The sequence below is a fragment of the Neofelis nebulosa genome, chromosome 6, assembly GCF_028018385.1.
Source record: "Neofelis nebulosa isolate mNeoNeb1 chromosome 6, mNeoNeb1.pri, whole genome shotgun sequence".
In the NCBI taxonomy this organism is placed as follows: Eukaryota; Metazoa; Chordata; class Mammalia; order Carnivora; family Felidae; genus Neofelis; species Neofelis nebulosa.
This window is the reverse complement of record NC_080787.1, coordinates 44,949,080-44,974,198: the sequence shown is the minus strand read 5'-3', so window position 1 is coordinate 44,974,198 and position 25,119 is coordinate 44,949,080. Positions and strand designations below refer to the sequence as shown.

The window sequence follows — 25,119 nt, the reverse complement described above, 5'->3', positions numbered from 1 at the left end:
GCAGTGCCACCCCACAGCCCAAGTTCCAGGCAGCATCCACTGGCCCCAAATATCTAACAGGTCAGGCTCAGGTCTCGGACTTCTAGGACCTGGGGTCCTGGGGCGACACCTTACACAGGCCCCCGTAAGAATCGGAACTGAGGTAAAGAGCCCACTTCCACAGGTGGGCTGGACCCTACCTACCTCAAGGGGAGACTCAGGGGCCCTGCCAAGGTCACTTGAGGTGCACCTTCTCTCACTGCCTGACGCTCTGTGGCCACGGACATCCCAAGCAGAGAAGGGCAGGGGAGACTCACTAGCAAAGAGCAGAATTTGACTAGAACTGGGAAGGCTCAAGAATGGCACCAGGAAAATCATTAAGAGACAAATTGGGCCATGTCAGTAAAATAGTTTTAATTTTAAAATAGTCATCGATGTGAAAACTTCCCAAAGCTGGGAGTAACAGTCTAGAGCCAAGGTCGGGAGGGGGCCAGGCCTCACCTAGAGCCCAGCTTGAGGCCCCTGAATCCCTCCCTCTCCTCCCTTCCAGAGGGAGGATGGACACAGCTGAGGCGAGCCCTGAGTGAGTCCTCTCCCTCATCCCCCAAGGGCCCCTTGAAGGCAACAGCTCGTGCAGAGGACTTGAGGGGAGAGGAAAACAGGCAGAAAATAGAAATTAGAGGTTAATCGTCCCCGACGACGTCCCCCTCCCGACCCCGGGGGGTGGAGGGGGGGGAACCACAAAAAATAAAACTTGCGGGTATGAAAGGGGGATGGAAGATGAACACTGATACAATAGACCCCTCCGCGGCCCAGAACAGCCCAACTTGGGCCAACCGGAAGAAAGGTCTTGGGCCCCAGCTGCATGTTACCCTTGGGGAATAAATATTCCAAGAAAAAGGAAAAGCCATGAGACAAGCTGGTGCCAGTCACAGGCAGCGCAGCTACAAGGCCTGGCGTGGCCCACCTGACACCACCGCACAGGGAGCAGAGCAGCAGGGGCAGGAGGGCGACGGGGGGGCCCTAGTTGAGCAGGTTGCCCTGCTCTTGGGCCTGGGTCAGGCTGTCCTTGCGGTGAAGGTGGTGCACCCCCATCCTCTTGGGGCTGCGCTGGGGACGGCTGGAGCTGGGGAGTGCCCAGGCCCTGCCGTCAGTGTGGGAAGTGACAGGCCCCTGATCTGTGCCATTATCACCGGGCAGCAGACTCTGGCGTTCTTCCTCAGGGCTGATGGGCAGGTTCAGCTCTTCTTCCTCCTCCCTGGGAAGGCCAGAATCAGCTTCTGTTGGCAGCAAAAGCCCACTCTCACCAGGTGGGGAAGAAGGCGCCAGAACCTCCTCATCTCTGTCAGCGGGGCTAAGAGCAAAGTGGCGCTGCAGGTCAGGGAGGGCATCACGTCCAAAGGCTGTGCGCTGGGCCACGGCGGCCGGGGGTGGAGTGCGGTCCACAAATGCCCGCTGCCAGCTGGCTAGCAGGTCCTCCTCAGAGCTGGCAGAGCTGGCCGGGGCACTGAGTGCTGGGGGGACAGGGCTGGGCTCGTGGCGGGGGGAGGTCTGGGCTGAGGCAGGGCTGCTGGGCACTGGGCTGGGGCGGGCCCGCTCACCGCCCTCCTCCACCAGGCTCAGGGAAATGGCCTGGCGGGTGGCGTAAGTGCAGTTGGGCAGGGGGCTGTTGCGGGGGATTCGCACCTTATCCTCAGAGAACTCGATTACCTTGCGGCCAGGATACAGCGGGTGTGGTGGAGATGGGGTGGGGTAGGGGCTCAGCTTCTCAAAGGCTGGCAGGGGCAACTCCTCCTCTGGGGAGCCCCCGGCAGTGCCCAGGGAGCGACATTCCCCATTGGGTTGTGAGGTGGGGCTGCCAGGGGCTGGGGGACTGGCTGGGTCACCCGGGCCCCCCCCACTCATGTCCACGTGCACAAAGACATCCTCGGCCAAGGGGCGCCCGGCACTGCCTGACTGGGCTGAGTTGAGCAGTAGAGACTCTGGCTTCTCTAATACTCGAGCAATGACCGAGGTGGGTACCACAGCCCCTGGCATCAGGCTAGGGGCAGGGCCCGGGCTGGCAGCCTCTTGACCACTGTGCAGATGTTTCCGAACCATGTCCTGTAGCTCACAGGGCAGCTGGGGAAAAAGAGTGGGAGAAGGGAAGAGAGACATGAACGATCCCAACCTCAGAGCAAAAATAACGACCGGCACGTATAAGCACCACTGCGTGCTCAGCACTGTGATCTTCCGGCCCCCCGGCATGCCAGGGTATAGCCTCATTTCACAAATAAACTGAGGCTCCGCAGGGGTGAAGTAACTTGCAGCTTTTGATGAACACAGCCAGCATCTGATCCCAGAACTGGTGCTAAGGCCCACATGCCCTCAAACGTCCATCTCCCTGCATCTCAGCAGTGGCTTCTGCCCAAACCAGACAAGTTTGAGGACCTGTACTGGCCAGCAGCCTCATGAGTCCCTCCACTCCTTCTACAGACCCTATCACCCTTGGGCCTGAAGCTCTGGAGTCTAGAGCTTGCCCCTTGGGGTAAAGGGATCAGCTGGGCCTCATCCTCTCTCAATATTCTTATGACTGATACCCTGGCCAACCCCACCTTCCCGCATGGGATCCCGAAATTTAGTGCCTCTCTCCCTGCCTCTGTTCCAGAAATACCAGCAGGGCCAGCCCCCAGTCCCAGTGACTATCTCTTGACAGCACACGGAACACCGACCAGTGGCAGAGTTGACTGGCTTGAGAGGAGCCATGCAGGCAAGGGCAGGGCAAAGCAGAAAGGAGGAGTCAAGGCAGGAGGATAGAGGGAGGTGTGAAAACTCAAGTCAGAGGAGTCCTGAGAAGGCAGGACTAGCGCTGGCAGGGGCGTGGGGGGGTTCTGCTCACATCGGCGAACTTGTGGTTGCGGAAGTGGGACTTGTTGCACTTGAGGAGCTGCACAGCCAGGTTGCAGTCCAGCCGGTACCGCTCCTACAGGTACAGGCAAGGGTCAGAGGCCGGCCCCGCCCCAGGCAAGCAGGGCCTAGGCCAGGGCAAAGCCAGGGACACGGGAGGGGTTCCCCCCGCCATACATTGAGCTCCTCCAGCTTATTGATGGTGTTCTTGGCGTCCAGCAGCTTGTTGGTCAGCTCCACGATCTCCCAGTCCAGGGTCTTCCTGTCCATCTCCGCTTTCTTGATCTGAGGCACAAAACGTGTGTGAACCCCCCCCTCACCCCAGCCGGCCTTCCTCCCCTCCACTTCCTCCCCGCCCAGAGACACAGGAAGCCACAGGTGCTGGGGCAGCCAAGGCGGACGAAGTAGACAGACGATGGACAGACAGAAGAAGACCAGCCACCTCTCCTGTTCTCCGGGCTGGCTGTGGGGTAGGGGCTTTCTGGATATAACCTGCTGCCACCTGGGCCCAGGACAGAGGCAAGAGCTGCCCCTCAAGGGGCTCTACACAGGAGGCAAAGCAGCTGGACTAGAGAAGTAAGTGTGCAAACCCAGGGACTGAAGCCTACGTGTGGAGCTGCTTCCAGGCTCAGGCCAGGAAGAGGGAGGGGTGGGGCTGGGAGGCAGCTGGGGGCGCCTGTGAGATTATCTAGTTGAGCCAGGAGGGAGCGGCAGGCTCAGCAGCGGCCTTCTGATCTTCAGTTCAGGGACTGGCTCTACGGCCCCCCCTGCCCCCCTCAATGGCTTGGGCTTGTTGCCACTGCAGCGGAGAAGCTGTGAGTGTTCAGTGGTGACATCAACCGGTTCCTCTGCCAGAGCCAAGGAGGGAGGCACTGTACCGAATGGGCCTCACGTAAGGGAGAGGAAAGCAGTGGGCAGAGGGACAGGGAAGGGGCCCCGGCAACCCCAGAGCTCATCTGAGGAGAAGGCCAGGGCAAGGGAGAAAACACACAAACTCAGACGCAACTGCAAAGATCCAGCTGTGGCTAAGAGAGGCCTGACAGGAGAGGGCGGCGGCGGCGGCGGCAGCATGAGGGGAAGACGGGAGAGAAGAGAAACAGTGTGAGCACTAAGACAGTCCTGACGCGCACAGCACACTGCGGTCCCCTCCCCGCCGCCGTCCCAGCCCCTTCCCCAAGCCCCAGTGGCATTCCCCCAGCAAGTCCCAGCCCCCTGCTCTGCTATGAGCACAGTGCCAGCGAAACCGCACCCCCAACCCCGGACAGATTACCAGTGTGTGCAGCTTGTCCTCCAGCTCCTGGTTGGTCCTCTGGGAAGCCGTGTAGCTGTTCTGAAGCCTGTGGAGGAACACGAGGCAGACCCCTGGGTCAAGATCTGCTCTTCAGACCCTGCTCGCTCAGCCCCTCCTTGATAGGGGACCTTGGGCAGGCTGTTCTCCCCGAACCGCAGTTTCCCCATCAGAATCAGATGATCTCAGAGGCCTCTTCCAGCTAAAATCCTATGAATGGTGGGGGCTGCATGCAGGTGTGTCCTGGCCCCTCCTTTCCACACCTGCGGAATTTGTCCTTAAATTTGTCCAGCTCCTCGCGGCTCTGGCCCAGCTCCAGCTCCAAGCAGTCCTGCCCGATCTCCAGCTCGCGCTCCAGGGCCTCGGTGCGCCTGGTGGCTGAGGCCAGGCGCCGGCGGAGCTCCTCGTTCTCCTGCTGCAACAGCCTGGCAGGGTGAGGGGGCAAGGGCAGAGGAGCATCAGAGGTAGACGGACCAGCCCTGGAACCCCAGCCTGGACTCAGGAAGGAAGGAGTAGGGATGACATGAGCACAGGCAACTGGGGACAGGGGACTCCTTGAGACTGAGCCTGAGTCTGGGGCAGCATATCCCATAGGCCTGCTGGCCCTGAGAACACAGCGTGGCTTGGGGGCAGGGGCGGGAAGCAGAGGGGATGGTAGAATCCACTCCCACCCGGAAGAAGAATGAGAAGACAGAATTGGTGTGAGGCGTGAAAGTTCCCAGTCTGTCTCTGGTTACAGCCCAAGCCAGCCGGCCACCAAGCCCTCCAGCTCCAGTTTCCCCACTGCACAATCAGGCTACTCCATTATTAATCTCCTGGAAATCCAGCCCAGCACTGCCCTCCTCTCCAAAGGCCTCACGTGGCTGACAGAAAAGGCTGCAGAGAGGCAGCTGGCACAAGAGAGCCAGGAGCTGGGGAAAGGCTCTTTGGCAAGAGCAGGCCCCCAGAGCACCTTGGTTCCAGGTTCTCTTGGAGCCATGGAACAAAAACTCTTTCCGGAAGGAATATCCATATCCAGCCTCCTCTCAGAGCCCAGAAAGGCTCCACACCAACCTTTTCTTCTACCTAATCCAATGAAACCCCGACTATACCAACAGCCTTGCCTGGCGCTAAGAGGGAAGTGCTGAGGCAAAGCAGGGCAGGCTCTCAGGCAGCAGATACTCACTTCATCCTCTCTGCATCGGTCAGGGGCTCCTGTGCACAAAAGAACAGAAGCCTGAGGCTCAGCCCTAGACCACTGACCCACCCTGCTTGCCCATCCTCCAAAGAGACCTGGAAAGGGCCATGTCTAAAGCCCAAACAATCTCACAAAGTGGGCCCTGTAGAGATGGAGGCAATCCAGTATCACCTGGATGAGCCTAGACTACTCTCTGCCATGCCAATGAGAAGGTTCAAGAACCCCTTCCGGGGGCGCCTGGGTGGCTCAGTCGGTTAAGCGTCCGACTTCGGCTCAGGTCACAATCTCATGTTCCGTGAGTTTGAGCCCCGCGTCGGGCTCTGGGCTGATGGCTCAGATCCTGAAGCCTGCTTCCGGCTCTGTGTCTCCCTCTCTCTCTGCCCCTCCCCTGTTCATGCTCTGTCTCTCTCTGTCTCAAAATAAATAAATGTTAAAAAAAAATTTAAAAAAAAAAAAAAAAAAAAAAAAAAAAAAAAAAAAAAAAAAGAACCCCTTCCGACCTTCACCCTTACCCACACCACTTCCAACCCCCCTCATAACTTTAGAGCAGGCTGCAAATGAGTCCTGGTACCCACGCCACATCTCCCAGGGATAAAGAGAGCCTCTCAACTGTTCACTGGGCTCCCCGTGGGCCCTACAGGCATGGCAGAGACATTCCAGAGAAGTGAAGAAGTCAGGCAAGCTACAGTAGGGTTCTGAGCTCTAACAAAGCCCTCTTGGCCCTGGAGGAAGTGGGGGCAGAATCAGGCCCTTACAGAGGCCCCAGAGGAACAAGTACATAGATGAAGGACAGCCTTTGGGCCAACCCTGACTGAGAGGAGTAAAGAGTCTCATCCTTATCCGGCTTTTTACCTCCTGCCCCATCCTCCCCAAGCCCCCACACTAGTTACGGCCCAAGAGCCAGAGCTCAGCCAGCCACAGAGCAGGGAAATGTCAAGCAGCCCACTCTAAATGGAGCAGACTGCCGCAGAATACCAGTCCCAGGCAGGAAAATGAGGGGGTGGCCCAGACCATGGACTTTGAAGCTAATGACACCTGGATCTGATCCTATTCTGCCACACTCTGCTTACATTAGCCTTGCTGAGCCTCAGCGTCCTCATCCACAAAACCAAGGGAATGCCCACTGGGTGGCATCTAGCGCAATACCTGGCCTTTTTATTTAATGTTCCCTGAACTGAAAACAGGCAAGTCACAGCATTCCTGACCTGAATCTGACCAAAGCGGGCCATGGTACGCCTGATGTATGCATGTATGATGATCTCTCAAGTTCTGTGAATGTGCTCAACATGCTGCAACAGGGTAGAAACACAGTAGCAAGGGACCTACACTGCAAGCTCCTTTCCTCCTGAGAGTAAGCTGAATGAGGGAGGCCTATTTGGACAATGTTTTACAGTTGCCTGAAGAAGGCCTCCTAAGAACCTAACAACAGTTCCTGGCTGGGAGCATGTATTTAACAAATGTTGGCCAAACAAGGCAAAGCTGGAGGAAGGGCCAGGACTTTCGGGGGCAGCAAAGAACAGCTGGTCTGTGGGGAAGAAGCCAGAGCACGACTTCCTCCACAGAGACCCAGCCTCCAGCAAGTTAGGACCCCTCAGTCCCGTGGGCTGCCTCTTGCAGGAAGAATGATACTGGCTGGGATCATTTCTCTTGAGCCATGAAGACCCCGGGTTCCCTGACATGTGGACATGTACTCACAGCTGTCCCCTATAAGCCTACATTGCCCCCACCAGCAGTGCTGCAGCTAGGAGACCCCAAACATGTATCAGCAATGCCACACCCACACCCCAACTTGGGGGACTAGAATCTCCTCAGGTGGGAGAAGTCAATCAGACACCCAGCCTCAAGGGCCTGCATCTGGCAGCCAGGGCAGGAGTACCAGTCTTCTGACCTCCTGCTCCAGCCGGGATCCAGGAACCTCCAGCCGCAACTCCCGATGCTCAGGTGGGGCCTTACGGTACGGTTTCTTAGCAGGGGCTGCGCTGGTCATCCTGGGAGGTGAGGGCTCCTCAACCTGCTGAGGGGAAGCAAGGGAGGGGGAAGGCTCAGAGACATGGGCAAGAGGCCCCCAGACTGAGGAAAAAAGGACAGTAAAAGGGACATGTGTAGGAGCCACCAGGCAGGGAGACAGGCCTGGGCCATTGCCGGGATCATTAGAAACCTGGACTTTGGTATCTCAATGCCCAAGGGTCAGGGGAGTGCTGGAGGCGACAAGGGCCCAATGCGCCAGGTGGGTGTGAAAGGCAGGGCCTAGGTTCTGGGCACCAGGAAGAGCGGATTATGGTCTAGGAGTGGGACAGTATATCTAAGAATGGCCCACCACTCGCCTTTGTGGGCTTATAAAAAAATGCCTCAGAGGGAAAAACTGTTCCCTATGAATCGGTTTCCCCAACTATAAACAGGGGATGAGGAGAGCACCAATTTCATAGACCTTCTGTGAAGATTACATAAACCACTAACCTTTTTTACAGTTACCTGGCATTTAGGAAACATTCGTGTTAGCTCAAAAAAACAAAACAAACAAAACACACCAGGAACCAGAAAGTGAGGGTTTGAGGGTGCTCCTCCAACCCAGTTTCCTCGGTGGGGTCTCTAAGCTTGTAAGCCCTGAAGGCCAATCCTCTCTGGCCTCCACCGTTCTCTTTTCACCAGCCCCCACCAAGAGAGGCCACCTACCTGCCCCCTTACCTGCCAGCCTCCCGGAAAGGGAGCTCTGGGGGTGGGGGTGGGGAGCAGGTCTCACAGGGACATACCGTCTGATCGTCGGCAGCTCTCTCTGTTCCGCTGTCCCAGAGTTAGCCCTCGGCTCTCTGCATCCCACGGCCCCTCCACTTCCTCTAGCCAACAGCTCCTGAAACCGGAGAAGAGAAGAAAGTGGAAACCAGGTGTCAGCTGCGTGTCTGTCAGGGCCACGGACTGACCTACCCAGTCCAGGACTTGGAAGGCCCCCCAGGAAGAGCCAGGCAGAAAAGTCATGGACCAGGGGTTCTGGAAAAAGGAGAGGAAGCGGGAGAGGACTGGAAGCACTGGGCTCCTTTCCCTGTGAAAGCACTGTCACAGGCCCACACAAGACACATGTGTGTCTTGTATGTGCTCGTGGTCTCTGCTGACCACATGCCTGATTTGGGAATAGGTCTGGCCCTGTTCTGTCCCTATCCTACCCCACACCTGTCCTGTTCATCTCTCAGGCTTCTCAGAGTCTGGAAACTAAGAGATTTGGGGAGCATGGCTTGCAGAAGAGAACACCAGGAAAAAGCCTAGCGGAGACCAAGAAGATGTGGGGAAAACTTCCTAGCAATGTTCCCAGGAGCCCAAAGACTGCTTCTGTGTGTAACGGTGGTAAACAGACTTTGCAACTAGGGAGGGGAGGTCGAGGAGAAAAACTTCTGAAAAACCAACTCTGGGGAGCTGAGACACAGGGCTCCAGGCTATGCTGCTTCTGACACACTGTGTGGCCCCAGCTAAGTCCCTCACTGGTTTCTCTTCCACACACAGGTGGCTAGACTGAGTGACCCGTGAGGTCCTGTCCAGGTTCGTGGGAGCGTTGAGCTGAGCCCTGCGCCTACCTGTAATAAGCGGGGCCACAGCACGGGGGCAGCAGCCACCACAGGGACCAACGGAGGCAGTAACCTCAGGTGGCCTTCTGGGCATAAACAATCTTCCCGCCACCATTCACATAAATAGAGCTGGGGGCTGAGGGAAGCCTTGCGGGCTAAAGCATGTGTTCCTGCTGTCGGGACATGCCCTGGCCCCAACTCCTGTCACATTCCAACAGAGCCCGAGGCAGGAAGAACAGTGGGGGTAGGGAGGGCGGGGAAGCAGGAGTGGCCTCCCTCCTCTGTCTGGGCAGCCTGGTCTCTCCCTTGGGGTTCTGGGGGGAGCTGGGGCATGGCAGCAGGCACGAGCCGCCAACCTCCACCCCTTTGATGGTGAGGCGGACATGTCCCCACAGGGCACAAGCAGCGTGCTGTGTCGGGCTGACTCCCTGCACAGGAATCCGGGCGGGCCCAAAAGGACAGCACATTCCTGGGGTGTGGGGGAGCAAACAAGACACCCCCGCAGGTTCCCTGGGGCCCCTCCTGAGGGCCCCAGGGTGGGAGCTCCTATGGCCTGAGGGAGAGGCCCAGAAAGTCACAAGCCATCCTAGATACCTGGGTGCTGATACTCAGGGAGCGTAAGCGTGGGGGACATGAGTTAGAAAAGGACAGCCAGAAACACAGAGTAAGAGATACAGTAGCCAAGAACCTCTGCAAAATCCAGGGAGGGAGACTCTAGAGTTGGGCCTGCTCCCTTCCTCATCTGCATCCCCATCAGCTGCAGGCCACGTTGTGGGCCCCCTCGATTCTCAGCCTCTTCTTTTCTTCCTTAGCCCTATTCATACCAATACCCATACTGGCCTCTAGGCACCAGGACACCTGACTGGGTGGCAGGCGGGCAGGCAGGAAGCAAACTGACGCACTCCTGTATCTGGGGATCTTCCCTGGACGGAGGGAGGCCTTCACTCCACAGCCCACAAGCCCTAGCTCTACTTGTCACACATCCTGCCTCATCTTGACCTCAAGTCCCCACTCCCGGGCCCCACAGCACACACTCTCAGGGCTTTCCCAGCTGGATAACCTGGCTTGCTGAGGGAACAGACAGTGTGGAAGTGGCTGGCAGGGAGACAGGGAGCACCGCAATCACCCATGCTCCAGGATGAGTGGTGCCAGCGATGGCAGACAGTTCTCTCTCCCGGCCAGAGCCTGCTCTCTCCATACACAGCAGAGCCACAAGAAAGGGAGCCACTCCCAACTGGGGAAGCAGAAGGCAATGCCCACCAGGGAAATAGTCTGCTAGGGAGCCTGCAGTGTCCCAAACACAAGCCCATGAAGGAGAGTCTGTCTCACTCCCTGCCCCATGTCCATAAATACCAGTACGTGTTGGGGCCCACAGCAGCAGGGGGTAGGGGTGGGGGTGGGACGATTCCATCACTGAACAGGAACGCAACAGGGCTGACAGGCCACTGTCCTTGACTGAAGTGTGGCAGGGAAGGACAGACCCTAGAGTGAGAGCAACGCCAGGTGCACTGGAGAACAAAGCAAGAAGCAGCTGGACACCAGGCTCACAGCCAGGGGAAGATAAAAGGTGGGCTGCAAGACAGCAGGGCAGTCCCACCAGGAAGACCCAGCTACCGGTCTCGGCCTCCAGTGGTCACATCTCCTTCACCCAAAGATTCCCATCTTGCCTTGGAGTGTTTTAGCCCAAACAGGATTTCCCAATCCCACGTCAAGAAGAGGAAGTCCCCAGGGAAAGTAGCCAGATAACTCGGAATGAGATATGGGCCACCATAAGCAAGCAAGCAAGCAGCCTTTTGGGGTCTCTTGGCCTCTGGCTGCTGGGCTGGTTCCAGGGCACCTCCAAGAAAATGGTCTTTTGGAAAGTCTAGAAACTGACCGAGAAGAATCCCACTCCCAACCCTCACCCCAAACCACCTGAGCTTCAAAGAACTGGGGGCAGAGGACTCAGGACGTAGGGCTACCAGGTCATGGGCTGGGTTTGCACTACAAGAACAGCTGTGCACCAGGAGAAAGACTGAGGCCTAGGTTAAAACCTCTGGCTGACCCAGTGTGGTCTGGGGCTCCTCTGGCACTGCTGAGGGAGACACCCACAGCAGCAGTGGGAAGGGAAAGCTGCTCTCCTCATACCCCGGCTCCGCCTCGCCCTGCCTAGCCCCGCCTTCCCCTTCCTCCTCTGCATAGCATTCATTCTTCACTCACTCAACTCAGTTCAGATAGACTCAGCCTGGCTCTGCTGGGGTGGAAAGGGGGGTGGATAGCTTCCTAATTGCCATGTTGCAATCTGCCAGTCAGTGCGGCCGCCTGTTGCCGCCTGCCCTGTGTTAAATACCTTCTCCCTGATTACAGCCCATGGGGCACGATTAGCTGCCTCCTGAGAACAAAGTCTACTTTCATTAGAAATGGGACTCAGCACGCACAGCAAACCTGCACTATGAACCCACTGAACAGCTGAGCAGAGAGCGTAGTCAGGGGCAGATATAAGGAGAAACGTGTGCCAGACTCTGGCTGAGCGGTATCCTTTAATCAAAGGACAAAAAAATCTGCCAAGCATCACTCTTTAAGTCAGGAGATGGGACTCACACCTGTGCCCTTTCATGGGTAAGTGCCCATATGTGACCTGGGCTTCCACCATGGTTAGGAGTCACCGCTGCTGGAGATGGAGTAGGATAAGGAAAAACCTTTAGCATCCTGATTTTCTCCAAACCATATCCTTACTCCACTCTCTGCCAACACCCAGAGTAGCCAACAGCAAGAAGGTTCAAGCCCAAGAGCCAAAGACGCCCTCTCACTTCCTTCCGCCATCCTTTCTGCAGGTCTGCCCAGGGCAAAGTCAAAGGTGCAGGAGAGGAAGGGAGGTCCGAGCACCCAGCTTTCTCCCTACTGAGGGAGACGGGAGTGAAACCAAAATGGGTGGGGCTCTTTGGCTTTTCAAACTTGAGCCTGCCCCACTGGACATCTCATCCAGCTCCCCCAAGTTCTGCACTGCTATCTCCCTCCACCCTCCCCAGTTCACTTGCCCTGCCCTTGAGAGACCAACCGCCTCCCCTGCTCCCCACATCACCCACACTCTCTGTAAGAAATTATGGCCCCAAAAGTTTATCTGGGCTCAGACCATTTCCTAACCTACCGATACTCCTTTCTACTCACAGCTGTCACTGACTCAAGCAAATGAGGGACCATCAGAGAGAGGCCACACAACACCATTAAAAACATTAAAATTCTTCTTCATAATTCACCTGAAGAAGTCAAACAGAATCACTCATTAGCAATCACTACTGCTTTTAGAATAAAAGGAAACTGGCCCTTTTCCAGAACACTCAGCTGTGTTCTATACTGCCTTAATTCCCATGGAACCCAGCAGGATACAAATAAGTAATAAAAATAAACACAGGACCTTCCTAAAGCCCCTCATCAATGGCTACAACATGAATGTCTGATCACACAGGGACTAGTGTCTCCTCCGTAGGAATCGCCCTCAGCTATAAGCCCTGGATATAGAGTCTCTGAACTCTGTAGGCCTGGAGGAAACTGCACCTCTGGGGGCAGGACACACTCCAGCCATACAAGTCTGGCTGCTTCTCGAGCCTCTGAAATTCAGGGTCTGCATCCAACTGAGGCCCAAGAAACACAAACCCCCACCTGCAAGGGTCAGCCCTGTAGCCAGGTGACTGAGCAGAGGCCCTGGGGATTGCTCGCAAGGGCTCTCCCACCCCATAAACACAGCCCCTCCCGACTTTGGCTGTCAGTCCCTCAGATCCCACCAAAGCTGTCTGGGTTCAGCCCTCTCCACATTGACCCCTGGGTGCCCCTCCTGCTTGCTACCAGCCCCCAGTTTCCGGCATGCAGCTGTTCCTGAGGTACATGAGCAAAGCCCTCAGCAATCCTGGGCGCGTGGCAGGCAAGCAGCCAGCAGAGCATGGGGTGGGGCCTGGGCAGGCTCCGCTCTGGGCCGATGACTAGGCTGGGAGATGCCAGTCTGTGCCCAGACCAGCCCTGCTGCCCCTCCAACAGCCATGCCTGCCACCTTTCTGGGCAAGTACAACCTCACCCTCTTGGGACAAGCTGCCTGCAGCCCTGACCTGGCCCTCTGCCTGCTCTAAGCAGAATCGACAGACAGGTTTTTAAAAACCAAAATGGGTGGGAATTATTCTGCCCCAGAGTAATCCTGAGGACTCCAAACTACTGCCGGGGACCTGTAAAGAGCTCACCTGGCTCCCACCTGAGTAAATACCTCAAGTCTATCCAGCTGGTCTCTCATTCAAGCAAACACCTGACAGAACAAAGGGGCTGAAGACAACAGTTGATGATGATCCAAGCAACCTCCCCTAAATAAAGGGAGGGCCAAAAAGTCCCCCAAGATCAACCAGCACTTGACAGCAGTCCCCAAGCCCTCACCTCAGGAAAGGCAATGTAAGGGGTGGTCCTGAACCAGCCTTCCGCTCCAGGCCCCTTTTGTTTTCCCGGTCAGCCCAGCCACCAGGCACCCCTCCAGCTTGCTCCTCCCTACTCAGGGTCCCTACACATCTGTGCAACACCTATACCCTCTCCCGTTTACACATTCCCACCTCATACTCACAGGAAGCTCCCTGCTTCTCCCTCCTGAGCCAAGGGAAACAGAGCCTACCCAGAGGGCCTTCGGATCCCAAGTTCCCCCACCCAGTTTACCCTGTACTGCTCTGCCTCCAGAGGCTGCAGCCAGAGAGCCCATCTAAGGAGCTACCTGTGCAGAACACCAGAGACCCCCGAGCACTCAGTCTTCCTGCTATCCCCAGAGCCCCCTTCTTTCCAAACCTGGAAGGCAATCTGGTGGGAACTTCCCCATGGCAAGCTGTTCACCAGTCTCCCAGCCTGAGGCCAAGGCTTCTCCCAGGCCCACTGTGGAGTCCAAAGCCAGGTCCCGCCCGTCGTGGCTAAGGCGCCCTTCCAGCCCTTCTTGGCTAAAGTCCACCTGAAGTTCCACATGTGAAAGGCAGTGGGGGAGCCTGACTCCACCCACTCCACCTGCCAGAGCAACGGACACCACGAGCTACATCTCAGGTGGGTACCTGGTTCTGGGCTCCAGCTTTTAGTCCTAAGTAGCTTCACTCAAGGCCCCGGGAATTTCCCACAGCCAGACCGCGGTTTTCCTCAACAACAACCTTAAGGAGAACCTTGCAACTGACCCTAAATTATTATCCCGGGGTGAGACTAATGGGGACACCATTCAATCTTCCCCTTTTGACAAAGGGAAGCAACTATCCAGTCGAGAAGAAAATCCCCCTCCCACTCTAGCTCCATCTATCTCTGAGGTGTGAAACAGAGCATGGTAACTGCGCAATGTTCTCAAACTCCATAACGCTTAAAGCAGATTGAACAGAAACTCCAACCAATTCTGTTTTAAGGGGGAACCGGGCAACGCGGTGCTGAGGGGATCATGAGGTGGGCAGAGGCCAGCAGGCTGGCTGGCAGGTGTCTGTGCATAGGAAAGCCCCCTCCTCTGGCCTTAGAGGGAGCATGTCCCCACCCACAGCAAGGAGACTGGGAAGATGGAGGGAACCCAGCAGTAAGGACAAGAGAGCAGAGGAGGTGGCATGAGGCAAGCCAAGGGGAGGAGGCAGCCAGGCTAGGGGGAGGAGGGGTGAGAGGCACTGCTGGTGGTACCCCCAGGGCAGGTTAGCTGGCCCAGGTCAGACTCACAGGGTTAGTGTCTTCTCCCCAACCAGCCAGCTCTCCTGGTTAGCACGGTTAGCGACAGACTCATGGCAGACGCCCTCCAGGCACTCCATATAAACAGACAGCTTGGTTGAGAGCAGCCCAACTCCGGAGCTGCAAAGAGAGAGCAGAAGGAATGCCAAGCTGCGAGATGCCCGAGGGTACACACTGCGCTCTTCCGACAGGGGAAGCTCCTGCAGACTTACCACTAGAGCCTCGGGGGTTTTCTCCCATCTGAAAACCATGCCAGGTGGAAGTGCAGCATGCCCCCTGCCAACCAGGGAGTCCAGCTTGCTGACCCCAGGTAACAGGGCTCTCTGGTTGGTCAACGAAAAGAGAGGAGAGCTGTGGTGGAAGGGGGCACTGCTGCGGGAGTGGGGGTGGGGAGCTCCCCCGTCTTGCCTTTTCCCTGGACACGGCTGCCAGGCTGCACCACAGCTCTGAAAGCTGGGGTGTCAGAACAAAGCCAGCCCCAGCTGCAGCTGCCGCCCATCCCCTGCCTGTGCCAGCAGAGTCCACCCCACCACCTCCCACAGGCTCTGAGGAATGGGGCCGAGAGGGAACCGGCCCAGGGATCAGAGGCTGCAACAAGAACTGCATCGAAGGCACAATACAATGGGGCAGTGTATGACCCAGCCCGGAGCTGGGCCAGCCAGGGAAGGGGTGGCACACTGCCACCTTTCAGTTTCTGAAAGGGCAGGGGGGATGGCGCTTCCCAGGAAGCTGGCCCCAGAGGAACCCACAGAGCAAGGATACAGGCTATGCTGCAGCCAGGCTCCTCGGACTCCAACAGCAACTATTCCACCTGCTCGGAACGAGCAATGCCAGAGAGGCTAATGTTCCCATCACAGAAGAAAGCCCAGGAAACAGCAGAAAACACCTTTCCTGAAGCCTCCAATACCATCCTAGGGGAAGGGACACACCCTGGCTTAGAGATCTCAAGGAAGATGGAGCCACAGGAGTGGAGTCCCCAAACCCCCACAAGATGTGACCCATGGAGCAGCAGGAGAGGAAAACTACAGCAAATGTATCAGCAAACACTGCCTGTGCTTATGGAGAAGGGCAGCATGTTGGCAAGAAAAAGCAGAAGGATTCCCCTTCTGTCTGGAAAGCCCCGCAGATGATGAGATGGCTCAGGGTAGAGGAGAACAGTGACCACCCTGGCGCTACTTATGGGCCTGGCCCTTCTCCCAAGCCCAAGTTAATCATTCCGAACTGCCTACTCCTCGGGCTCCCAGTATTACTCTGACAATAGCCCCAGAGCTCCAAAGGCCAAGGCCTTACCACAGAGGGGGAGATAACCATCTAGAAGAGAAGACAACTCTTCCTGTGGGCTCTGACCTCTTCCCTAGACCGGGAAGAATGCATGGCCATTGACAGGCTACCTTCAGAATCCTCACCCACAAATAAGACCAAAAAACATCAGCTGGGTCTGGCTTGATTTCAAAACACAGAGCAGCAAAACACCTAGGAAACCCAAAGGTCCAGAAATCAGTGACGCTCTCTGCATTGAAACAGAGGTTGAGAAATCAGGTAAGTTTACTCTCTTCCCAGCCACAGATAACACAAGAGCAAAGGGGAGAAACACACGGGAGACGGAAACACACGGGAGACGGAAGTGGTGAGGCCCACGCCGTGTTTACAACCATCCCGATTCCCACTCAAGGGCACTCCTGCCAGACTACTTCACCTCAGAATAAAAAACAACCCCTCAGATAACCAGGGTACCTGCTGTGGGGAGAACCCCTAGGAAAGATTCTCTACCCCTTCCAAGGAGCCAGCCCCAGAGGAAGGCCCAATGCTGGGAAGGAGGCTCCAACACGGGGCTGCTCAACGTGGAGGGGGCACCCTCCTCCTGAACTTGTTAGGTGAACAGAGCAAGCTGAAGAACAGAGCATGTACCACTATTGAGTCTTGTTTATTTTACAAAAGATACATGATGAGGAATGTCCAGAAGCACACAAAAATGATCAGAAGGATACATGATAGTTCCCCGTCTCTGGGAAAGGGAGAGAGGGTCCTTTTACTTTTTCTTTTGTATATTCGTCCATATGGTTGGTGTTTTCTACAAGGACATATATTATGCTTATGGTGAAAACACAGAATTCCTAGACAAACAGGACAAACCCCTCCATCTGCCATGTGTTTTTACTATCCTGAAAACGCTTCCCCTTCCATTATATGTCCTTTGATCCTCGTGGCCTGAGGCCCACAGAACAAGTGGCATTCTCCTATTCTGAAGGGAAAGGACAAGTGACTTGCCCAAGACCACAGACAGAACTGGACGAGAACCCTCTGTGTCCAATCCCAGGGCAAAGATGCCTCCTCTAGGGAGCCATAGGAAAGCCATGACAATTCTGCCCTGATGGAAACACCCTCAAAGGCTTCCAAGACTGAAGTCCCCATGGGCTTACCTGTGAAGGTGCAAAGAGGTTGAGTACCCAAAATGGTCAGCCCAGCGTTCTATCCTACCGTCAGCTGAGCGAAGTGAACCACAAGCCTAGCACCATCTAGACTGCCTCCTGCCAGGCGGCCCTAGCCCTCAGGGAGTCCCCCCTCCCACAGTTCACTGGGAAAGCACAGAAGCTCTTCACAAATAGAGTGCATGTCCTTTACAGATTCCAAGTGTTACCTCACAGACAGCCGGCACCTATGAGAGAGTACTAACAAAGAAGAGGTCCCACTCTTCCACTCATGGCCAGTCCAGGAGACTCAGCCTCTTTGAAACCGAAAAGTGCACAGCACAAGCCAGTCCTGCTGGCTCGCCCAATCTCCTCTCAAATCTGCCGAACATACGATGCAGCTTACCGGCCCTGCCAAGAAATGCCACACTGCAGTGTGCACTCCCACACGGAGCGACAAGGAGTTGAGCCCAAGGAAAACCCCATCCATCCCTCCACTTTCAGCTACTGGTCTCATTCTTTTGATTTGTCTCGGCATTAACAAGGTCGTAGTAGGTCCTGGCTGTGAGCGTGGAGCATACCTGGACAGAATGAGCAATACAGCCAGAAAAGCCAGCAACTTATGGGGCATGAAAAGGAGCTTAATGAATAACAAAAAAGATGCCAGCAGCCAGACTTTTTAGAAGATAGTGATTAGCAAGAAAATACACGGGAGCGTACTTCACCTCGGCTTTTAACCTTTTCTGCTGGCTTAGGGATGTGTTATTAGACGATAAGAAGGCTAAAAAAAAAAAAAAAAAAAAAAGAATATAGGGCTGAAAAGGGAGACAGCTGAAGCCAAGCACCTGGATGATCATTTAACCACCTTAACTTAACTCTAGAAAATAATTAGTAATGCTATTGCTAATACTATCACCTTTTGCTCATGCAGGACCTTCCTTCCTAAGAGTTCAAAGGATTTTGCCAATCGGATCCTATCTGCTTTCTGTTTCAAGAAGGAAGAACGGGTTTGGGTCACACAATAACCAAGATTGCTCAGCACCTACTGCATAGGGCCCCAAGAAAGATCTTAGCCCAAGTGGAGGAGAGACAGGTTAACAGCCATTTGGATTACAGTTTGGTATGTGCTTGGAGAGCCAGAGGAGAGACTCCTGGCTGGGGCAGGGGTTCAAGGACCAGACAAGACGGCTGCCCTCCGAAAAACTCAAACACATCTTCCTCTTCTGGACTGTAAACTCACACTGGAGCACCACCTGGCATTACACAATGAAGAGGTCTAGACTTCTGGAAACACATTCCTTTGGTGTTTGTTGGGAACTGGTGCCCTAAGAACTACCCCCATTAACTACACTAAAAACAAAAAGGCAAAAAGAATGGACAGTGAACTCCCAGCTACCAGCCCTATTTCTGGGGAACATCTAAGTTAAGCCTGTTCTGTGACACAAGATCATCAAAGCCCTAAGAAAACTAGGGCCAAGAAGTCTAGCTTCCTGAATGCCTAGATGTGTTCTATCAGCTTCATCCAATATTTTTCAATCCATAAAACACCAGGGAACATGAATCCTTAAACACCCCATCCAGTCACCCACAGACTTAACTACATTACAAATCTACCACCTACCCACCCCCACCTATATCCACTAAGGTCACTACCAATCTCACATAAACGTGATCCATCAAAGGAATCATTACAACACAAAAAATGGGGAGAAACATCAACAGTTTTGCACAGGTTTCTCATTGATGATGTCCCCAACTTCACCTTTTATTATTGCTTCATCACAAGAAAAGAGACTGTCTCAATTTTACTCCCACCTCAAAATGCTCCTGGCTACCTGGCAGAAATCAAAAGGCTGATTCTAGCTTGAATAAAACAAAGCCTTTTCTTATCCACTGTGTTTTCCAAAATGGCATTCATTTATTCAACAAATATTGAGTATCCTTCACATGACAGGCACCATGCTACATGCTCAATACTCCTACAAAAAAGATAATGTCACCCTCATTTTATACGGGACGAGACAAAGAATCCTACCAGTTAAGCAACTTGCCTGAAGTCACACAGCTGGTAAGTGCCAGAATCAAGATTTAAACCAGGTCTGCCTCCCTCCAAAATCAGACTCCTTCACACCCCTCACCCTCACCCCAGAATCAGGGAGGGGCCCTCCTCTACAGAGGGTCAGCTCAGTGAAAGAGGCCAACAAGCACCAGAGAAATCACCACACAACATGAGACATGCCAGAACTGAGGCCGCTCACACAAAGTGCTGCTGGGGGTCAAGAGGAAGAAAGGAAAGCAGGAAGTCTTCTCACTGGAGGTTACACAGGAGCTGGTCTTGGGGGATGAGCAGAGTTTTAGAGACAGCATTACAGAGAGAGCAAAATGCACAAGCAAAGAAGAATAAAGTAAACGGATGGCCATGACAGGTCCAGGAGCAGTGGGAAATTTAGGAGCAATGAAGCACAGAAGTAGAGGTGACAGCATCTCAAGCCAGAAGCTGGAGTCTGGGCCAGAGTATAAACAACCTTCCCGCATGCTGAGCTAGAGTGTGGACTTTATCCTAAACAAGGCAGGAACCATGGCATTTTTAAGGGAACAGAACATTGTTTTTCACAGGAAAATAATTCTCACAGCAGCTCGGAAGCTACAGGAGTGGAGAGAGTCTGCCCACCACATTTCATTCATTGTCTAAGCCCCACCGCATGGTAAAGCGCCTATTAAGCGCCACACGCTATTCTGAATGGTAGAATACAATAATGAATAAGACCTAGTACCTGTGGACAGGACACTCACAGCCCTGTAAGAGTCAGACAAGTAAACAGACAATCACAATGCAGCCTAAGTGTTAAAACACAAGCACAGAGGAAAGGCAGAAGGAGTGAGGATCCTCACACAAAGTGACACTTGTCTAGAGGACAAAGAGGTAGGTAAAGGGTGGAGGGGGAGCGCATCCCAGAAAGGCCAGCATGTGCAAAGGCCCAGAAGCTAGAGAGAACAAGTTCAGAGAGCTGTTAGGAGGCTGAATCCAGGTGAGAAACAAAGACCTGGTTTACCCAGACATCCTCAGCACTCAAAATATGGAGGTGAGAAAAAGGTGGTGAAGGGATTAGATGCAAAGATTACACATGATTAAGGGGTGTGAAGAAAGTGGCTTTAAGAATGACAGAACCAGAACAGTAAAGGCAGAGAACTGGCTCCAAATCTATCAGCCTTCACACCACAGTTCATTCATTTGCGAAAATGAGACCTGAATCCTGAAAGTCTGAGGACTTCTACCAAAACACAAAGGTGTAGGGACACCTGGGTGGCTCAGTCAGGTAAGCATCCCACTCTTGGTTTTGACTCAGGTCATGGTCTCGTGGTTTCGTAAGTTTAAGGCGCATGTCAGACTCTGTGATGGCAGCACAGAGCCTGCTTGGGATTTTCTCTCTCTCCCTTGATCTCTGCCCCCGCCAACTTGCGCTCTCTAGGTCTCTCTCAACATAAATAAACCTAAAACATACACACACAAAGCTGTACTCTATGGAGATTACACGTTTCAGCATGCTGATTGCATCACAAATTGAGATAAAGTACATTCTTCTGAGATATATGGCCCCTCAGGTAATGGTGGAGGGCAACAGACACAGACAGATACTAATTCCAAACTTCATGTGCCAGAACAATAGAAAAAGGTCATCTGAGGGCTGGGTCAGAATTCCCAGAAAAAGCCCTAAGTCCTGAGCCCCCAATTACCCTGAAATCTGGTCAGACTTCAGACGCGTGCCTAGTCTGATGGCAAGTTGGAGAGTCATTTACTAAAGAAAAAGATGGGCCCTGAGGGTGTGTTAAATAGACAGGACATGACTCAGAAGGAGGGGAAGAGTGAGTCTTAAGTGCAGGGCAAAGGAAAAGCCAGTCAATCAAACCTTGGGCACACCTCTGCCCCAAGGCTACACACCAGCCTCCCGCTAGGCCAAAAGGAAAGAGAGAAGCACTAGGCCAAGACCTTCCAGAACAACACAAGTTTCAGCAGAAGCACATCTGTTTTCCATTTCCCCTCAAGCTGGGGGGGAGGAGGGTGAGTATTTAAAATGCCACCTATTTTTTTTTCCTCTGTAGTTTGCTACCTGCTATTTTTAAAACAAAGATGACATCCAGATTGTCTATGAATTTAACACTATGGTTACTTCAACTATTCATGTCAGTAATCAAAGTCAGAAATGAGCCTTAATGTCCACACTAATACACACACACACCCCTTTAAGGTATGCTAAGAGTGGATCCTTAGGTCAGTCTGCTCACCCAACCCAGGCCCAAGGTTCTCCAAAGGACAGTCACCAAAGCCAAATCATGAAGAGGGAGTCCAGATTTGGCTACCATGGCAAAGGGCTCCCTCACCACAGTCCCTGCACCAGTTTTTATCTCTGGGGAGAGAGCTGTGGTGAAGAGCTCAGCATCTACAACATTTTTTAAATAACTGAAAAAAGTCTACTACAATCTAACAATGTGACAAACAAAAGATACAAATTGCCACTGGGCATATTTAATAAATAGTTAACTTCATACCAACCTCCCCCCGCCCCCTCAAAAGTTCAATTGCTGAAGCCAGACAGTCAAATCCTAGCTCTGCCCCTTACTAGCTGAGTGACCTTGAACAAATTAACCACTCTTCACCTCTATTTATTCATCTGTAAAATGGGGATAATGAAAGTATTTGCTTCATAAGGTTATAAAAATTAAATTAGTTAATACATTTAAAGCACTTCCAACAGTGCCAGACACACAGAAAGTGCTCAGTAAGCACCACTATTATTACTGTTCAAATGCAAAGATAATCCTAAAGCCTCACAATTTCAAACAGGAAATCATGGGCATTTTTTTTTAATTTTTTTTTTTAACGTTTTATTTATTTTTGAGACAGGGAGAGACAGAGCATGAACAGGGGAGGGTCAGAGAGAGGCAGACACAGAATCTGAAACAGGCTCCAGGCTCTGAGCTGTCAGCCCACAGCCCGATGCGGGGCTCGAACTCACTGACCGTGAGATCATGACCTGAGCCGAAGTCGGCCGCTTAACCGACTGAGCCACCCAGGCACCCCAAATCATGGGCATTTTAATGTCACTTTAAATAGTTTGATGAAGATGCTCTCACTACATCCAAAAGCTAAGTCCCATTTCTCTAACATCAAGACACCAGCCCAAACCAGTACGGGGCCTCCAAAGAGAGATACTAGCTCAATCATAAAGCAGAAGTTAGTACTGAGATCTGACCAGCATAACAACAACAAATACGTATAGAGAGTCAGTCACTGTTCTAAATATATTAATGCACTTAGGTTAAGGTTGTTACCTTATGAGATGGGTACTCTTACTATCTCCATTTGATTGATGAGAAAGCTGAGGCATAGAGAACTATGCAATTTCTAAAGGTCACAGAGCTACAAGTGGCAAAGCCAGAATTTGAACTCGGCATTCTGGCTCCAGAGTCAGTGCTCTTAACCCCTAAGTGTGCTCACCACACTGTCCTTGCTGTTCAGTTTCCAAGAGGGCATCCATAAATTGTCCTCAGAGAAAGTTCCCAACCTTCTAGAGTCACACCTAAATAACATCAGTTCATCAGATACCTGAAGGTATTGAAGCTGACCTAGTGACAGTGATTTGGGTTGGTCTGTCTGTAGCAAGCCTCTTTTTTTATGGGGGGGGGGGGCAGAGAGGGACCAGGAGATGGTCAGTGAGGACCAAATCCTGGATCAAATGAGATCTGCTAATCTAATCATGCAGCAGATACCAATCATGAAACAAGCTTCAGTAAGCTGTCCCCAATTCCGGCTTGGGCATACCCACAGGGCACGGAAGGGAGGACCATATTCACTGCACTTTGTGGCTCCAGACTCCTTCTTCCCTTTTCTCCAACCCCAAATCCACCATCTCTTAAGCCATGCTTAGTTTGGCTAGTGAAACTGATTTTTTTTTTCTTATGTGGTTTGACAGGGAGACTACAAAAGAGGAGAAGAAAGCTACCCGAAAAGTTCTACAATCCTTTCCTTCCATCACCACACTGACCCGCTCTGTAGAGCAGCTCTCGAATAGGAGGGATCTCAGGGACAGAGATTGATACAATAAATATTCCCAGAGCCTTACACCAGTCAGTTTGACCCCTTACCATAAACTAATCTGGGTTTCTTCTCCCTAATCGCAACTTGATTTTCCTTCTCCACTGACCCCACCTACCCACCAAATCCACATCCCCAAAGGAACACTAATGAGCCCTTCTTACAAAAAGAAAGATCAAAAGAAGCAGACCTGCAGCAAGAATGAATTCATGAGTTGGTGACAGACCGCAATCACACTTTTTCTCATGACTCCCCTGCCCCCAATCTGTCACCACAAATCTCTATTTCAGGTAGGATGACAAAGTGAAGATGTGATGGGGAGACTGAAAAAGACACAGGGAGCATGTAGGAAACTGCTTGTGACAGGGATGTGTTCAAGTACTTTCAGCCTGATCTCTAGGCCCCTGACCATGTTCATTTGCACAGGTGACAGCACCCAAGGCTCAAATCTACACCCAATTCTCAAAAATCACCATACAATCTAAACAGAACACTAACTTACAGACCACAGGCAAAAGGTAACCTCTATAGAAGAGAGCCCTTTTCGGATTAAATGATTCTCAGTATCACTCTGAACTCATGTATCCTGCTTGCAGGGAGCATGCCAGCCTGTCACTGGAGGCCACCTTACCCGCTCTGGGGTTGAGCTGGGGCAAGTCGCTACCTCTTCTTCTTTCCAAGCAGGCACTGTGATTTCTTCCAGTCCCTGGGGCCCCTGAGTCTTCAGCTGAAATTGGGGCAGATGCTATAGGAACTCTGGAAAGGCTGATCTAAGTCTGGAGAAGGGTCATCTGACTGGGTTTAGTTCCCTCCTTACCAAACCTGCCCAACATCCTCCAGGTCTCTCTTCTCCCCTTCCCCACTATCCTCCTCCACGGGAAAGACCTCTCTCCTACCGGCCGGGTACAGTCGGGCCTCGGCCACAAGCTCCAGGCTTCTTTCTTAACTCTTGGTTAAGAAATTCCCCTCCAATTCGTGACTGCTTCTTCAGGGCCTGCACACCTACTTCTTGTTCCCCGGCGCTAGACCGCTCCCCCAGGGCCGCCACTGGATCCTAGGCCCCCTCCCCTCCGCCCCTGTCTCCCTCTTTATTTCTCTCCGCCTCCAACCTTCCCCCATTCCATTTCCTCTTCTTAACCCCGGAGCTAGTGCCTCCTCCGCCCCTACTCCGCGCTAGTGTCCCTACGATCCCCCCCACTCTAGCCTCCCGGCCCAACTACTGCAACCCCACAACAAACTTTCTGCCGCTGCCCGCCGCCTTCACGCCGCCATCTTGCCGCAGGGCAGGCCGGGTAGCGGCCAAGGCCGCGGGAATCCCCACGCACTGGGCGCGGAGCGTCATCGGGGGGTGTGGCTAGGGGCGTAGCTTCGGGATGGGGAATTAGGGCACCAGGTGAAGAGGAAAGATGGGATCTCCGGAGAGTAGGGTTTGGAGGCCAGGCGGGTGGAGAAGGAAGGAGGTGTCAAGGGTAGGGCAATAGCGGGAAGGGTGAGGAAAGATTCTGATACTAAAGAAAAAAAGAGAGAAAGAGAAAAAACACAAAAATATGGTGGAATAGTGTTAGCACTGGTTCCCCATCATCCAAAGAATGAAAGCAGCTTCTCAGTTTGCCACGCAGAGGTCCGTGTGACCCACCCTCTTCCACCTTCACCCGACTAATTTCCCACCTCTCCCAGAGACTTCAGGTTCCCAACTGTCCTGTGTTTTCAGGCCATTAAGCCCTCAAAATGTCCAAGCCCTCTCCTTCCCGTTTATAATCAGTTCTTGTGACTCCTTCAGCCCTCAACTCAAACTGTCATCACCTCTAGAAAGCCTTCCCCAGGCCCCAAGACTGGATTTGGTGCTCCTTTGGCTGGGCATCTCTAGCCACTTGCGCATAACTTCATTGCAGCTACCATATGCCATAATAATTTAAAAGGTGCATCCCTCACTAAGCTGCTGCTCCTTCAGGGCAAAAACTGTGTCTGATTGTATGTTCATATTCCCTAGCAGGTGCCTGGCACACAGTAAATGCTTAATGAATAAATAGCATGGCGTCCTCCAATGC

General features: G+C 53.3%; 1 protein-coding gene across 18 annotated transcripts; it reads right to left on the bottom strand.

The window, feature by feature from the left end:
• Positions 1–378: 378 nt before the first annotated feature.
• On the bottom strand, positions 379–24,390 carry TJAP1 (tight junction associated protein 1). Of its 18 annotated transcripts, XM_058734056.1 has the most exons (13): positions 24,310–24,390; positions 23,703–23,798; positions 14,782–14,892; positions 14,561–14,689; positions 8,081–8,178; positions 7,219–7,344; positions 5,319–5,347; positions 4,417–4,578; positions 4,136–4,202; positions 3,872–3,901; positions 3,043–3,150; positions 2,858–2,941; positions 379–2,100 (listed from the first exon to the last, which is right to left on the bottom strand). In XM_058734056.1, the coding sequence occupies exons 6-13, from the start codon at positions 7,315–7,317 to the stop codon at positions 1,003–1,005; spliced, it is 1,677 nt and encodes a 558-aa protein (XP_058590039.1). In that variant the 5' UTR covers positions 7,318–7,344; positions 8,081–8,178; positions 14,561–14,689; positions 14,782–14,892; positions 23,703–23,798; positions 24,310–24,390; the 3' UTR covers positions 379–1,002. The 18 variants fall into 18 exon arrangements, with proteins under 18 accessions (XP_058590039.1, XP_058590035.1, XP_058590038.1 ...); XM_058734052.1 differs by lacking the exon at positions 14,782–14,892; XM_058734055.1 differs by lacking the exon at positions 24,310–24,390 and having other exon boundaries at positions 23,703–24,257.
• Positions 24,391–25,119: the final 729 nt, after the last annotated feature.

Bases quoted from the DNA above. Each gene is read 5' to 3' on its own strand.
- TJAP1 (XM_058734056.1), bottom strand. From the start codon at position 7,317: ATGACCAGCGCAGCCCCTGCTAAGAAACCGTACCGTAAGGCCCCACCT. The intron at 4,203-4,416 runs GTGTGGAAAGGA...GTTCCTCCACAG, and splicing joins TTTAAGGACAAATTCCGCAG to GCTTCAGAACAGCTACACGG. The intron at 3,902-4,135 runs GTAATCTGTCCG...CTCTCCTGTCAG, and splicing joins AGGACAAGCTGCACACACTG to GCCTCTCTTAGCCACAGCTG.